Genomic DNA, 16,545 nt, shown 5'->3' with positions numbered 1-16,545 from the left:
GTGTGGTGAGCAGTGGACTCAACAGCACAATGGGGACTTATAAGCTTGACACCGTGATTACAATCCTGCATAACAGCGTGTTGTTTAATAGTTTAGCTTCATGTGCTGTACACCAGGGTCCTTGAGTCAAGACTGGAGTACGGTGAAGGTCGAGGCCAAGGTCAAATCAAGGGCAAGAACTGGTGCAGGGTGGGGCCGAGCAAAGAGAGCAGAACGCTGCCTTCCAGCGCCCGGCCTGTGGCAAGGGTGAGGCAGTGCAACTGACGTGGAACCCTTTTGCTGTGGACTAGGATGAAGAACTGAATTGTGCTTCCTGTCGGGCGTTGTGAATTGTTTGTGTGGTGCCTAGCATCGAGTGAATTGTGGTGAGGTTGGCGTGAGGCGCCATCTAGGAAATTGTGGAGGCAGTGTGTGCGAGGTCAGCTCGTGATGACGAGTGGGAGTGCTGTGTAGGGGTTGTGGTTGGAGGGGAGCGTGTGAAACCCCAGTGTAATCCAAATTATTTTGGCCGATGTGGGGAGAACTTCCGACGATCTTTTGTCAAGGCTCTCTTCCTCCTCCCTCACAGCTTAAATAGACACTCCAAGCCTAAGACGTGTCATTTAGACTCTGCCTTATCGACATACATGTTCTTCACATGAGGACGGCTGCTTGCGTTGTGGCCGAAACGTCGTGAGAATTATTTTATTGTTTTATTTTTATTATTTTATTACTTCCCTTCTACGTGACTTTACCGAAAGAATCAAGAAGATGATCTAGAAGGCTGTCATCAAATTAACCTTGGTGCCTAACGGTGGCGGAGTTAACATTACTTCATAGTGTGTGTGTGAGCTTGGGAATACGCTAAGGATGTAGACATGAGCCCCTGTGCTCGGGAGTAATTTCTTTTGAGTTTTTTGAAAATTCTACTGTTCTGCTCCCTGTATAAAACTGGACTTCCTGGTACAAACAAGTGTCAACACAAGCGAGAGTTAGTCTCACGCGCGTGCCACTCCAACCGTCGTACATGCACAAGTGACCTGGCTGACCAAATGACACTTGTGCCGTCGGTAACGGATCTAAGCTATTATTATGATCATTACTATGACCACTGTGGTTGGCCCAAGGATAAAATGCAAAAAAAATACTTAGGCCTTTTGCACTTTGCAATGTAACATTTGCCACCTCTATCTCCTTACGTTCTGCTTTAGTTTTCTGATGCGTTTTCACAGCACGAATGTACATGTGCGTCGCCAAACGAGTGCCGTCAATAGGTAGGGCCACCCCTCATCATGGCGCGTGGAGGTCGGGGATATCCAGGGAGCATGCCGCCGCCCCCCCACGGAGGGTACATCATGCTTGGGTGTGCGTAGGGCGGGTAACCGTACGGATACTGCGGGTGCGCGTAGCGGGGGTAAGGGTGGCGGGATCCACCTCCACGCCCACGCCCTGGCTGCGGGGGCCCCTGCGGAAAGTCCGATTCTCCCCGCGTGGCTCGTGCCCCGTTCGGCTGACTTTGACCTCTGCCTGCAGATGACAGGATGGGCAACGTCAGAGGTGCAGAAAACCACAGACGAGCTGGATGGCAGCCAGGCGGTGGTCCAGTGCCAATAATTGCCCAAGCTCTGGTCATCTGTATATTAACATGTTTCCTGTTGATTAATGAATGTTTACACACGAGAGGAAACCAGAGTACACAGAGAAAACCAATACCAACGAGGAGGGGGGGTTACACTATACACGTACAGATGGAAAACGGTGGCGATTAATTCATTTGTTGTACTGCCACGTCCTGGCAAGCCAGGGTATGGCTCCGATTAGCAGTTGGGTACGTACGGTGCGAAAGAAGTTCAACATACGTACATACGTACAACCTCGACGCCCATGCGAAGGGAATTTCATGACATGTGTGCAATCCACCAAACCTCGCTGTCTCCACGGTGCTGGGTTACAGGTGTGCGCTACCACCACCCAGCGTGTTGTTATAAAACTGCACGCATCATTCTTGTGATTAACAAAATTACGTGATTTAGATTTGCTCTCTTGTATTAAAAGTTAAGAGACAACAATCAAAAAGTATTTATCATCTCTTTTCATGGCCAAACCCACACATATTTCACAGTTGCAATGAACTGTCGTAAAGTTCAACACAAAACCACAATATCTCAGTACAAATCGATTCCTCCGACCCAACACACAAATTATGCAAATTCCTGTAATTTATGGGTCACACCTGGACAGGTGGCGACCCTATATGTGTTGGTCACTCACAATTGTTTCAGGTTGACTGACATAGAATTTATGAAGCACATTAATGTTGCCATAATTTCCACAATTACCACCACATTGTTGCTTCATCAATATGTTACACCTATTACATCCTCAGAAGACAACATTAATAACAGCTCACTGCTCTTCGAATGTGAAGTTGTACAATAACACTGCTACTTTTCATCACTATGCATCCGCCAGCTTGTGGTAATATCTGGAAAAGTATTGCACATATGTATGTTGAACTTTTTTGCACCACACGTAGCCAACAGCACTAATCAGAGGTGCAGGATAACTACAAGGATTGTAATTTTTACTTCACTCACAATAACCAAACGTATAGAATGAAGTGTTTCTTAGCAAGATAACCTCACATCTATATAAATTGGGTTAATTTTCGGCACGTGCATGATATATCCTGCAAGCATTCTTCAGACGTACCAAGCATTTACAGTAATATCCTACAGACATCACGCCCATGAACTGAAAATTCCCAGAATTAGCCTAGGCATCTTCTTGGTTCTTTCGGTAAAGTCACGTAGAAGGGAATAAAATAATAAAAATAAAACATAATAAAATAATTCTCACGACGTTTCGGCCACAACGCAAGCAGCCGTCCTCAGGTGAAGAACAGGTCTGTCGAGAAGACAGAGTCTGAATGACAACCCAAGGCTTGGCGCGTCTTTTTAAGCTGGGTTGGAGGGGGGGAAGAGCGCCTTGACAAAATAATTTGCATATCAAGAGGAATTTAGCATATTTATGGAAAATGCGTAGGAGGTGGGCTGGGGGGTTTCAAAGTCATATTATGCCCATGCATTATGCAGGATTAGCAGTATCAAAGGGAGGGGGTAGGGGGTAGCATTAACAAAGGGAGGGAATGTTAATAGTATGTAGAAGCAGGAGACCCGCAGCGGAGCAAATAATGCATTCCCTGTGGAGAACACAAGATACACAGTCAATGCCAGTGAGTGGACTGCGGTCTGCAAGTCACCGTAAACGTGAACAACAATCAGTTAAGATCCGAAATGGTTTATTACGTCCTTCCAATGATTGCTGAGCCAGAATCCATCTTCTCGGTTGAAATTGTCTCTGTGTTTGTATATGTGGATCGCCTCATGAACGAATCTCTCATGGTAGCCAGATGGCTTGCAGAGAACCTCCGTCTTGGAGAAGTCAATGTCATGTGAGCCCACTGAATTGTAACAGTGATCTGCCACGGCTGAGGTGTTTGTCCTACCGTGTTTCAGGTCTGCTTTGTGTTCACGGATGCGATCCGAGACATGTCGTTTGGTTTCTCCAATGTAACTGCTACCACAGAGGCAACTTAGTTTGTAGACGCCAGGGTACTGTATGTCTGGAACCACGTCTTTTACAGACGGGACCAGATCACGGATTTTATGTACTGTGTTGAATCGGACCTGGATCTTGTGTTTAATCAGGATTTTGGAGATCTTTTTTGTGACCCCAGCAATGTAGGGTAAGGTGATGGTTTTGATAGGCTCCTCAACAGGATCCTTCTTGATGGTTGGAGTGATGGCCTTGCGGATTGTGTAGTCGGAGTAACCATTAGCCTTAAGAGCTTGGCGTACGTGTTTGAGTTCACTGGCAATGTGTTCCTGGTCGGAGATGCATTGGGCTCTATGGTATAGAGTCTTGATGAGGGAGTTCTTCTGGGATGGATGGTGATGGGAATCCGGTTTTAGGTAAGCATCCGTGTGGGTGGCTTTCCTGTAGACAGAATGGCTCATTGAACCATCAGGTCTCCTTTTAATTAGGACATCCAAAAAGGGTAGCTTGCCATCTTTTTCGACTTCCATGGTGAATCTGATGGCTGGGTGTATGGAATTGATGTGGTCGAGGAATTGGTCTAGAGCAGGCCGGCCATGTGGCCAGATGACAAAAGTGTCATCTACGTACCTCTTCCATAAGGTCGGGCGTAGAGTGGCAGTCTGGATGGCGTCGGTCTCAAATTTCCTCTTGATTTGCAAATTATTTTGTCAAGGTGCTCTTCTTCCACCTCCAACCCAGCTTATATATATGCTAAATTCCTCTTGATATGCAAATTATTTTGTCAAGGCGCTCTTCCCCCCCTCCAACCCAGCTTAAAAAGACGCTCCAAGCCTGGGGTTGTCATTCAGACTCTGTCTTCTCGACATACCTGTTCTTCACCTGAGGACGGCTGCTTGCATTGTGGCCGAAACGTCGTGAGAATTATTTTATTATGTTTTATTTTGATTATTTAATTACTTCCCTTCTACGTGACTTTACCGAAAGAACCAAGAAGATGAATCCCTGCAGTCACGAAAGCTTTAAATCGAAATTTAGCCTAGGCATGCTCGAGCATGTGTAGTAGGTTCAAGGAGACTTGGATGACGTAGTCGGAGGCACACTTATTTATTAACCACAGTGTATATTACAGGCCGAGATATACAACACTCGAAGGGGTATCGGCCCCTTCACCCGTCTAACAGGGAGATCCCACAATCTCTGTCCCGGCTAGCCTACTCCTAGGTCCTCCACTACAGGGCTAGGGGAGGCTAGCTGACCCAGCTCTGGTTAATCTGGGATTATGGCACCCTGAGTCCCCAGACCGGCTCTTACAAGAACATCGGCTCTGGGCTCTCGGGGCCACGCCACTGGCTTGCCCTGGTCGGTCCTGAGAAGGACAGCAATCCAGGGGAGTCCCAGGGCCTATTTAGCCGGTCTTCTTGCTTCGCTGGTTTAAGCTGAACACTGAACCCCGAGCCCTCCGGCTCACCGCCTTATATAGCAACTCCCCCACTGAGGGGTGGGGCCGTGGGGGATCCCAGTGCCGTGTTAGCCCCCCAGGCTAAATGGTGCGGACGTGGATGTAAGCATCTCTTCGCGTACGGGCATAACCACGCCCAGTGTGTTTGTTTGCCCTCCCGTAACACCTCTACATCACCCCCCCTGTACAGCCCGCAGCCGTTCCGGCTGCAACAAAATCACAATAAAGATGCATCCCCCCAACCCCTTGTGTGCCTCGCGTAATTAACAACAACAGCAACAACAACAACAACCCGATGCACCCCCCCCCCCGAATAAATACCCCATCCCGTAAAAAAACAACATATATACAATTTCCAGGACCCCCCCCCCACCCCGCAACCCCCGCAAGGGCCGCACAAGCGGCCGATCTCACAAAAGTCTGCGCGTTTTGGCGCGCATTCTTGCAGCGGGGCCGTCACAAGGGGCAGCCCCGGTTGGCCCAGTGGTGGATGTCAACAGTCCGGGTGCGAGAGTGTCTGGCTTCGCCGATGAGCGACCCCCTACCCCCCCGGGAGGGGTTGGCGGTCGTGAGCACGTCAATCCTGGTGCACCTGGAGGTGGAACAGTCGGTGGCAAGTCAGGCGAAAGCAGCGAAGTCGGACTCCGGGAGTCGGTGGACCCCTCACATGTTTGGTCATGTGTGTGTGTGCTAGGAACATGGGGCGCAACGAACGGTTTCAACCTGGAGGGGTGCACGAACCACCGACGCTTCCCCCATCGGACACGTACACATTGTGGCCGCAAGACCTGCACCACTTCCACGGGCCCCCACCATGGCCGCACCAGCTTAGACGAGGTCGCCAGTGGTACTTGGGGACAGTGCAACCACGCCTTGTCACCTGGTTTCCACTGGAGCACATGTGCCCGACCCAGCCTGAGCCTCTCATTCGCCCTCTGGCGGAGTTCTGAATTCTGGATGGCCGCCTCCCGCGCCTCTGTCAATTTAGCGATGTTGAATTTGACATGGTCGGTCAATTTTGATTTAGCATGCGGCGTGGAGATCTGCAGCTGAGTCGCGACAGGTGGGCTAGCCTCGCGGCCGTACATTAAGAAGAAGGACGAAAATCCGATCGCCGCATGAGGAGCCATTCTGTAGGCCGCCAAAACCCCCGGAATATGAAGGTCCCAATCGGTCTGGGATTCAGAGACCTGTTGGGACAGCATGGACGTGATAGTCCGATGCAGACGCTCCACCATCCCGTCGGTTTGCGGATGATATGGGGAGGTACGCATTTTTTTCGTACCCAGGAGCTCGCACACTTCGTGTAGAAGTTTACCAGAAAATTTTTTACCCTGGTCGGTCAGCAGCCGCTCCGGAGCACCTTTGTCGAGGACGTAGCCCTGGACAAAGGCCTCCGCGATGGCTGCTGCCGACTGGTTGGCGAGGGGCCAGGCCATAGGCCATCACGTAAAATATTCTACCCCGGTCAATAGGTATTTATTTCCCCTAGGTGTAGCGGGGAATGGGCCCAGAATATCAAGTGCGACGAGCTCGTTAACCCGGGAAACTTTGATAGACTGCAATGGTGGGTTGGACCCCCTCGCTGGTGGCTTCCGTTGCGCGCACTGAGTACACGACCCTAAAAGATCATCCACGTCCCTTGCCATGCCCGGCCAAGAAAAATCCAGCTGGAGCATGGCAAGGGTTTTGCGAGTCCCCAGGTGAAGGAGTCGCTCGTGCGCAGGCCACACCACTCTACCCCTCAATGCGGAAGGCACCACCAGCCGGTGGCGGCGGGATCTCCCATCCCAATGCATCAAAAGACCCTGGAATAACCCCCACGAGTCGACATTTTCCGCCCCCCGACCAACTCCCCCGATGCGACGGGGCAAAGCGAGGAGGGAGGTGTCCTCCATTTGGAGGTGCCCCCACTCCGCAACAGACAACCCCAGCAAAGAATCCCTCCCTTCTTGCTCAATAGGACCCGCAATTGAAGGCGCATCAGCGGCGGCCGCAAGGACCGAATCAGAGATCACATTCGGAGGTCTGCAATGCCCCGAACCCAGGAGGCAAGCGCACTCGGAGGTGGGCGGTAAACGCGACAGAGCGTCTGCGTTCATGTGGGGAACGCCCTTACAATATGTAGTCTCAAAATCGAAATCTTGGAGAATCTCCAACCATTGAGACAATTGTCCCGATGTCTGTTGAACCCGCAAGGCGTACTGCAGCGCCGCATGATCTGTGCGGACGGTGAAATGTTGACCGTACAGATATGTTCTTTGGTTCTTTTCGGTTAAGTCACGTCTAAAAATAAAATAATAGATGTGACTTAACCGAAAAGAACCAAAGAATAATTCCTGCAGTCACGAAAGCTCCTAAATTAAGATCGTACAGATATGGGCGATATTGCTGAATGAAGTAAACGATTGCCAATAGTTCCCGATGGGTAACACAGTACCTTTGTTCCGCCGGAGACAACACCCGACTGCCGTACGCTACCACATGCTCTACGCCCCCAACAACCTGCGAAAGCACGCCCCCAATGCCCGTGTTGCTTGCGTCTGTATCGAGCAAGAAGGGTTTTGTAAAGTCAGGATAACTCAATGGCAGAGCCCCCACTAGGGTGTCCCGGAGAGAGCGAAAAGCAGCCTCCTCCTCCTGTCCCCAGTGAAACTTGACCCCCTTTGATGTCAAGGCATGTAAGGGTTTCGCAATTGTTGCGAAATCAGCGACAAACCATCGGTAATATGACGCGAATCCAATTAAATTCCTGACCTCCCCCACCGAGGTGGGAGTCGGCCAGGAGCTGACACATTGCGTTTTGGCGGGATTTGTGGCAATACCTGAGCGTCCGACAATGTGACCCAAATACCGCACCGATTCGCGGAGCAAATGACACTTCTGGGGCTTGAATTTCAAATTAGCAGCCCGCATTTTGAGGAAAACAGCACGCAACCTCTGGAGGTGTTCATCTAATGTTTTACTAAAGACGATGACATCGTCTAAGTAAATCAAACATGAATCCCATTGCAACCCAGCCAGGACCAATTCCATTAATCGCTGAAAAGTTGCCGGCGCTGAATGGAGCCCCATCGGCAAGCGGTTAAATTGGAAAAGGCTGTGCGGCGTACGGAAAGCAGTTTTAGGTTTAGATTCCTCAGCCAGAGGGAGCTGCCAGAACCCTGACAGTAAATCCAATGTGGAGAAGAACCGCGCCCACGCCAGGGCATCAAGCGATTCATCCATCCGAGGGAACGGGTGTGCGTCGGCTACGGAAATCTTGTTCAGCCGACGAAAATCGACACAAAACCGCAATGAGCCGTCGTGTTTTTTAACTAAGACAATCGGCGCACCCCAAGGGCTGGTAGAAGGGGATATAATATCCGCAGCTAGCATGTCGTCTACGGCCGATTTGACATGATCCTTTTCGGCGGGACTCAACCGAAAAGGATTTTGGCGGATTGGCACGCTGTCACCCGTGTCAATATGGTGTCGCAGCAGTTTAGTACAACCAATATCGTATTTGTGTTGACTAAAAACGTCGGAAAACTCGCGCAGGAGGATTCGAAGCCTCTCACGCTGTGAGTCGGACAGGTCCGATGATCCCGCACAAAGCGCATCCAGCCACCCCTCATCATGGTCCGAATGCGGTTGCGACGGAGGACCGGTGCTCACCTGACCAATGACCGGTTCCTCACAGGGTACCGGCGTCGCGTGCGCAAGCACAGTCCCTTGAGGAACCACAGCCGTTCGCGACCCCACATTGAGGACCGCTATGAAGGGGTCCCCGTCCCCTTTCACAATGGTCTGGGCCGCTATCAAATCAGGTCCGTTGACCCCGGCCCTAGATGGTCCCAACAGAACCCCCCGATCCCCAATCCCCTTAGCAAATGGTCGACGCAGCCTAAGAGGCACGAGCATCTGAGCTCCTGGCGGTACGCGTACTGTCCTCGCAACCAGCGCCTGTACCGTCGCAAATGCCGTACGGACAGTAGCGAGGGAGGACAAGAACATCATACGTCGGCCCGACGGGAGTTCGATGCAACCCTGGTCGATCAAGATACGAATTGGCATTTTGGCCAAGAAATCCGTCCCCAACAGGCACGGAACCGCCAGCGAGGAGGAGACCAATATCGGGCCGGATAATTTGATGTCCCCAATACAAATTTGCGCGCGGATCTGTCCGATAATGCCCAGCGAGCCCCCATTAGCAGCATAGCATGGAACATCAACGGGGAGCAAAGGACGGCTTTGAACGGGGAGAATGTTATGAATTAAATTGGACACAATAGTTGCCGATGCTCCCGTATCAACTAAGACCCGCACCTCAACCCCATCAATATGTCCCACAACGACCGACGACCCCGCCGACGCGGCAACAACGCGATGGGCCAACTCAGACCACTGGCCTGGTTGGAATGCCCTCCCCATCATGGAACATTTCGACGCAATGACAGGCGATTTTTGACCCCCGTTCATTGCAGTGAGTGAGTGTGTCACAGGTGTGTGCGTAGGCCAAACATGTGGGGTGCCACGACTCGCCGGAGTTTCCTGGTGAGGCTTGGGTAGAGGCGCGACGTCCGGCCACATGGCCCCGGAGGCCACAGTTGTAGCAGCGCGTGAGCGCCCCAGACGGCTTGGGCTGATCCTGGTGGCTCGGTCCGTCCCGAGCTGGTCGTCCCCCGGATCTCCACTCCATCGGGTGACCCACAGCACAGACCTCTTCCAATGGGAGGGTGGTTGCAGCCACGGTATGCCTGGCCGCCGCCTTGCTGGCCTTGCGACGCTGGGACAGCAAGTTTGCGTGGATGTGCCACGCGGCCCGCAGGGAACACATCTCCGTGTCATCTTGCGCCAAGACGACAATGTCCAAATCGTCCGCCAACAGCAATATCTTCTCTGCCACCATGGCGTCCACCCCTTCCTCGTCCATCCGCGGGAAAGCCGCCTTCGCCAGGGCCAGGAGAGCTGTGCGGTATGCCAGGGGCGATTCCTTGGTGCCCCGCTGGCGATCATAGAACAGCTGTCTGCAGTCAGAAGGTGGTCCGTAGACTGCAGACAGGAGTTGAAGCGCCATTTGCAGCATGGCGCACGCCATTCTTGGCGCCGAGGTGAGGGTAGCAAGGGCGTCACTGTCGAGCATCGCCGGTAGCGCGCCTAGTGCTTCGTCATCCGTCCATTGTGACATTTCTTGGTGAGCGAGGAACCGTCTTCAGAAGGCTACCCAGTCACTGTCTTCCCCCACAAACTCTTTGAGGGGCGGTAATCGCTGCTGGAACGCGGCGTCCGCAGCCGTAGATCGCGCCCCGTCGTTCCCGCCACTCCGCACAGTATCGGCGGGAAGGGCGGGCGCCATCGGCGGTCGCTCTGCTGGTGACGCGCTGGCCGCTATTGACGACGTGGCGGCTTCTGGTTGGCGAATGTCGGTCACCTGACATAGCCCGGCCCCGCCCTCAGCACCCACTGTACTGATGGCGGCAAATCCGACTTCCAGCCCCGTTGAAATGGCGGGAACCGGCGTCGCGTGTCGTCCGTCGTTGCCCCGTGCAGCTCCTCCAGCCCCCAGGTGAGTGATTTCCTCCAACGTGGCGGCTGCCGCGTAGAGTAGCTCCGCCAGGCGGGAGTGAGCCAGCCGTAGTCCGTCAGCCGACGGTCCCCACCCGTCCTGCCGTTGCGGTGTGGGTGGACTCGGCCCCGGTTGCTTGGATTCACCTTCAGCAATCTCGGGCTCTGAGTCGGCCGAGGTTTCCTCCTCCCCCGGTTCCCTGGTACGAGCCGTCTGTCTCGTATCCATCCTTAGAAGACCACTTCTGACGCCAGTTGTAGTAGGTTCAATGAGACTTGGATGACGTAGTCGGAGGCACACTTATTTATTAACCACAGTGTATATTCTTAATTTTGGAGCTTTGTGACTGCAGGAATTATTCTTTGGTTCTTTCGGTAAAGTCACGTATAAAGATAAAATAATAAATTAAATAATAGCATACGACGTTTTGATTGCAACACAAGCAATCATCATCGGGTATAATGAAATAGCGACACAAAATCTAACCAGAAAACCACAGACAGACATATAAGCAGACAGATATCACCAAGATACACAGAGAGAGCAACACAGGTACAGAGAGGGGTGATCGTCTCTGTGGGGTGGCCTTAAATAGACAGAGGGGGGCGGAGGCAGAGAGAGGGAGGGGTTAGAGAAAAAATGTACATGTCAATGAGTACGAAGAGACACGTAGTAAAGTACGCAGGCTTAGAGGGAGAAAGAACACACTAAATTAAACAACCTAGCAAAGTATCGAAATGTTATGTGTCGTTTTACATGTCAATGAGTACGAAGAGACGCGTAGTAAAGTACGCAGGCTAAGAGGGAGAAAGAACACACTAAATTAAACAACCTAGCCACTGGCTTGCCTTATATAGCATCTCCCCCACTGAGGGGTGGGGCCGTGGGGGATCCCAGCGCCGTATTAGCCCCCCAGGCTAAACGGTGCGGACGTGGATGTAAGCATCTCTTCGCGTACGGGCATAACCACGCCCAGTGTGTTTGTTTGCCCTCCCGTAACACCTCTACACATGTTACGCCATGGTCAGTGGAGAGGTCACAAACAGCAGTGAGAAAATAATGTATAGCTTAAAGTATCCACACACCTTTGTGAGCATGCCTGGAATTAAACATAGCAATCATTGCCCCCTACTGCTCGACTACTGCCCACTTGCAGGCCAGGTGCCGAGTTGCCTTGTGCCTCCTAGGGACAGCTGCCACTGGGGGTACCCTTTCAAATGTTTGAGATGTGATGCAAGTCACTTATCGCATGAACATCGCTCTGAGATGCAGTGGCACGAAGGGTACTCCATCAAAAACAAATCCTAGTCATTAATATACCGCTATAGATGTATTTATTTAGGAGTTGAAATGGAAATGCATAAATGCCGATATGAAACATATTTGTCAAGCAAACCATGTTCACTGCTGCTTTCAAAATTAAGAGGGATGTTTTCAATTAACATGTTTAGTGTTTTGAGAAGTGTGACAACTCGCTGTGCCTCTTTGTAAGAATACCCCAGTGTTCACTTCTTCGTCAGCATGCTTGTGTTTTGATTTAACAACACACGCAGGCGTGCAGCATTGAATGGACAAAAGCTCACAGCCTTTTCCACGCCATCGGCTCAAAATAACTGAATGCGTGGCGATGTTGTAATTTAGACCAACAAACTAAAATAGTTGAGAAAATGTGTTGTGGGAAGCGGTAGTGTAATGGTTAGTGCACTACGCTACGAACCCCGTTGCACAAGTTCGATTCCCGCTTACGGCCACCAACACCAGTGGCGATTATCTGAACCGGTCTTGGGCCTCCCCTTGGTCGACTCAGCCTCAACTAAGTACCTGGTGTGGTGTGTAAACATAGCCACCGGGGAGACAAAGACGGTCGGGTGTGGTGCTGGCCACCCACCCCCTTCATCTGCCATGCCGGCCTTCATAGGTTATCGCAAACACATACCTGTCAACCCATACGGTTTACCAATATTCTTCTACAGGGAAATTGGGGGTTTTCAGGTCCATACGGCATACAGCCATTTTAATATGGGCAAAACAAATAAATACGGCCAAATAAAAAAAGTCGTGGGACAGCATCAGCATGCAGGATCACAGACCAATTATCAAAATTAATACGTAAAACTGTTTTGTAACATAATTTGTGTCTATTTGTTTGTGTTTCTCCCTTGTGATGGGACTTTGTAGGATGAACGTTGACATTTATAATGGCACGGGGTGACCAACAAGGTCTGAATTGGTCTGTAATAAGGTAGGCACTGATAAGGGGTCGACAGGTATGCAAACAGCACTTGCCCCAAGTCTGTTAAGGCTATACGGGGCGTCTTTGTTGTTAAATCCACTTGTTTGCAGCGAGTGGGTTGGTCTCCACGCACGCACCTGCTACTGCTGCCTGTCCACTCTGCTGTCCCTGCGCCGCCGGCGGTCCCTCTTGAGCAGCCGCCCCGTGTTTGGCTCCCCTCTCCGCCTCTCCGCTCGCAGCCGCTGCCGCCGGTTTGTCACCACCTCCCTTTCCCGCTCCCATCGCAGCACCGCCCTCTGCCCCCTTCTTCACGTCCACGTTCGTCTGCTCCTCCTCGAAATCTTCCATGAGTCCCGCCGCCTTGCTCTTTTTGTTTTTCTCGTCGTCGCGTTGCTGAGACGTTACAACAGGAAGGGACGGAGGGCGTTGGGGGCGCACGAACCGCGGTGGTCAAAACAAAAATGATGTTCGGCGTCTCCTTGCTGCTCAAACGAGCATTAAAGCATTGGTGCTCATCTCCTGTTTACAGCTCTGAGCCAGTGTTGGAAATTCCCTTTTTCTATGATGGGGGCCACTCTCTCCAAAGGACTCATTTATGACGGGCAAAATCAACCCCCCCAACCGGGATTTGAACTCGCCACTTTTCAATTGCGAACCGTTCACTCACTACCGAGCCACCTGGCCTTACATCCACCACCCGGTGGTCGTTCAAATCAATTCCCTTTCACTCATTGATTTCTCTGCCCATGTTGAGACTCACCGTTTTATCTCACCCACACTCTTCTTCCACCACACTGAAGATCGCAACAGCTCACTAATTCACCCACCGGCTCACTACACTTCTCTTTCTGCGTTTTCTTCTCTCACAATCCCCGACTTCGGATTTCCCTCCCATCGTTTCCTTTCCCAAATTATTTTATAAAAAACATTGCCTTTGGGCTTGTGCTCAAACATGTTAAAACAGACAGTGTAAGAAATAATAGAGCAAGGAAAGTTCTTGGGACGTGAGATAATTATTGCATTAAACCAGGGGATTTTCGACATCTTCAGTTTTCGATTATTTTTGACTAGATTGGATTTGCTGTAGGCCTTCCAGTTCTGGAAATGGATTACAAGCCCCCAACCCATTATAGTCTCAACAGCCTGAAACCTATGCTTTTATATCGATCCCTGGCTTGTGGGAGCACCGGGCAAAATAATCATGCTCGTGGCATTATGTAATTGAATTTCAAGCCAAGAGGATAGTGGTAGCTCATGGGGAATTATGGATTCCCAGTGCTTTGCATGTGCTTGAATCGAAGTTTGAAGAAATCAGGAACGCGATGGCACTTAGAAAGTTGTGATGTATTGCCAAACGTGCAGAGTCCGTACCATTTGAAGTTTCTTCTTGAGCTCCAGGTTTGCATCTTTGTAAGATTGAGACACTGCCTGTAAATAGTACAGGGCTAGCCTGATGGGCGCAGGGCAAAGGGAACAGGCCATCACAAACGGCACAGCACATTTCCTCTCTGGTATTTTGCTACAGTTCGACCCATGTTACACACGGGCTATACATGAGCACTCTAACTTAAACATCTCATACTCTTTGGGTTTTTCGGTGAAGTCACGTAGATAGAAAAATGTTAAAATAGTAAAAAATCACGATGTTTCGATCGCAACAAGCAATCGTCTTCAGGTGAAAAAATACAGCAGGCGGACTGCTGAGGCAGGAAGAAATATAGCGCTGCTGAGGCAGGAAGAAATATAGCGCTATATTTCTTCCTGCCTCAGCAGTCCGCTTGCTGTATTTTTTCACCTGAAGACGAATGCTTGTGTTGCGATCGAAACGTCGTGATTTTATTTTATTTTATTATTTTTCTGTCTACATGACTTTACCAAAAGACCCAAAGAGTATGAATTTCTGCAGTCACGAACGCTTTAAGTCAAGATTTAAACATTTTACACGTAAGTTGATACAACAGTTCCTCTGGGGCTAAAGAGGGTAGAGTTTTGAATTAAGATTATAGCGTCATCCCTCGGTTAACGTTTTAAATCCGTTCCACGAAAACTGTTAACCGAAATAAATGTTAATCGAATTCACTTATAAGTTGAAAAATAAGTAAAAAATCATTGAGTCTGCAGGAGAGCTGTTTCCACCACCAAAACAGAAAGCGTTGTATGAACAAAGGCAGTCAAGGTCTAAACGCTCATGAATGGGCGTCGCTGATTGGCTGAGGCCATGGCTCAGCCCCACTTACTAGCAGTCAGATTGCCCGAAATTGGTGCTCGCGTGCATAACATAAACACATTACCAGTCAGAATGTTAGTGTTCGTCGAAACCATGGGGTCACTATGGGAGGCGAAACGTTAACCGAAAAAAGGTTAATCGATGTCACTGTTAACCGAGGGACTAATATAATTTGTTTCTGTTTGATGCAAATTAGACTTATACTGTATTACCAGCACATTGTGATATGCAGTGGGTGCAGAGACATCAATCTCGGAGATTAAGGAACTACTCTCTGGGATTTAACTCCAAGAGACCTTGTTTCCAGCATCCTATACACTTTCAGGAATAGTTTAATGAATGGCGACACGATAGTCCAGTGGTAGTACTTGTGGCTTACAGCATGAAGGTCCCGAGTTCGATTCCCAACTCGGGCGAATTTGTGTGTGGTTTGCATGTCATTTCCCTGTTATGCATGACAACAAAAAATGACATGCGATAGAACTAGTATTTGCCAAACATCCCAATGCTGAAAAGTGACCTGCAAATTACTCAATTGGGATTACACGCAGCAACGTTGTCCCCGACTGCGAAAAAATGGCAGGATCCTCCTCAAAAAGAGTATTTTATGTGTAAACAAGCATCAAAATAATAACTGTGAATGAAAACCTCAAAGTGATGGGTTCATCATCATTATGACAAAAGGGATGTGAGAAACAACATATCGAGGTGCTGATACAGTGAGGGATAGAAGTATTTGATCCCCTGCTGATTTTGTACGTTTGCCCACTGACAAAGAAATTATCAGACTATAATTTTAATGGTAGGTTTATTTGAACAGTGAGAGACAGAATAACAACAAAAAATCCAGAAAAACGCATGTCAAAAATGTTATAAATTGATTTGTATTTTAATGAGGGAAATATGTATTTGACCCCCTCTCAATCAGAAAGATTTCTGGCTCCCAGGTGTCTTTTATACAGGTAACGAGCTGAGATTAGGAGCATACTCTTAAAGGGAGTGCTCCTAATCTCAGCTTGTTACCTGAATAAAAGACACCTGTTCACAGAAGCAATCAATCAATCAGATTCCAAACTCTCCACCATGGCCAAGACCAAAGAGCTATCCAAGGATGTCAGGGACAAGATTGTAGACCTACACAAGGCTGGAATGGGCTACAAGACCATCGCCAAGCAGCTTTGGGAGGAAGGTGACAACAGTTGGTGCGATTATTCGCAAATGGAAGAAACAATAAGAACTGTCAATCTCCCTCGGCCTGGGGCTCCATGCAAGATCTCACCTCGTGGAGTTGCAATGATCATGAGAATGGTGAAAAATCAGCCCAGAACTACACGGGAGGATCTTGTCAATGATCTCAAGGCAGCTGGGACCATAGACACCAAGAAAACAGTTGGTAACACACTACGCCGTGAAGGACTGAAATCCTGCAGCGCCCGCAAGGTGCCCCTGCTCAAGAAAGCACATATACATGCCCATCTGAAGTTTGCCAGTGAACATCTGAATGATTCAGAGGACAACTGGGTGAAAGTGTTGTGGTC

The 16,545-nt window shown here is 49.8% G+C and overlaps 1 protein-coding gene across 1 annotated transcript in view; it reads right to left on the bottom strand.

Moving 5' to 3' along the window:
* Positions 1 to 1,246: 1,246 nt before the first annotated feature.
* Positions 1,247 to 16,545, bottom strand: part of LOC144938121 (transmembrane channel-like protein 1) — a 91,780-nt gene continuing 76,481 nt past the window's right edge. Inside the window, exons 18-20 of the mRNA XM_078865828.1 lie at positions 14,152 to 14,230; positions 12,918 to 13,173; positions 1,247 to 1,506 (exon numbers count right to left, since the gene is read on the bottom strand). Coding sequence (XP_078721954.1) covers positions 1,247 to 1,506; positions 12,918 to 13,173; positions 14,152 to 14,230 — 595 coding nt within the window. The remainder of the gene's footprint in view (positions 1,507 to 12,917; positions 13,174 to 14,151; positions 14,231 to 16,545) is intronic.

The sequence above is a fragment of the Lampetra fluviatilis genome, chromosome 21 (genome assembly GCF_964198595.1).
Source record: "Lampetra fluviatilis chromosome 21, kcLamFluv1.1, whole genome shotgun sequence".
In the NCBI taxonomy this organism is placed as follows: Eukaryota; Metazoa; Chordata; class Hyperoartia; order Petromyzontiformes; family Petromyzontidae; genus Lampetra; species Lampetra fluviatilis.
The sequence above is the reverse complement of the archived record's forward strand: the minus strand, read 5'-3'. Positions and strand labels throughout refer to the sequence as shown.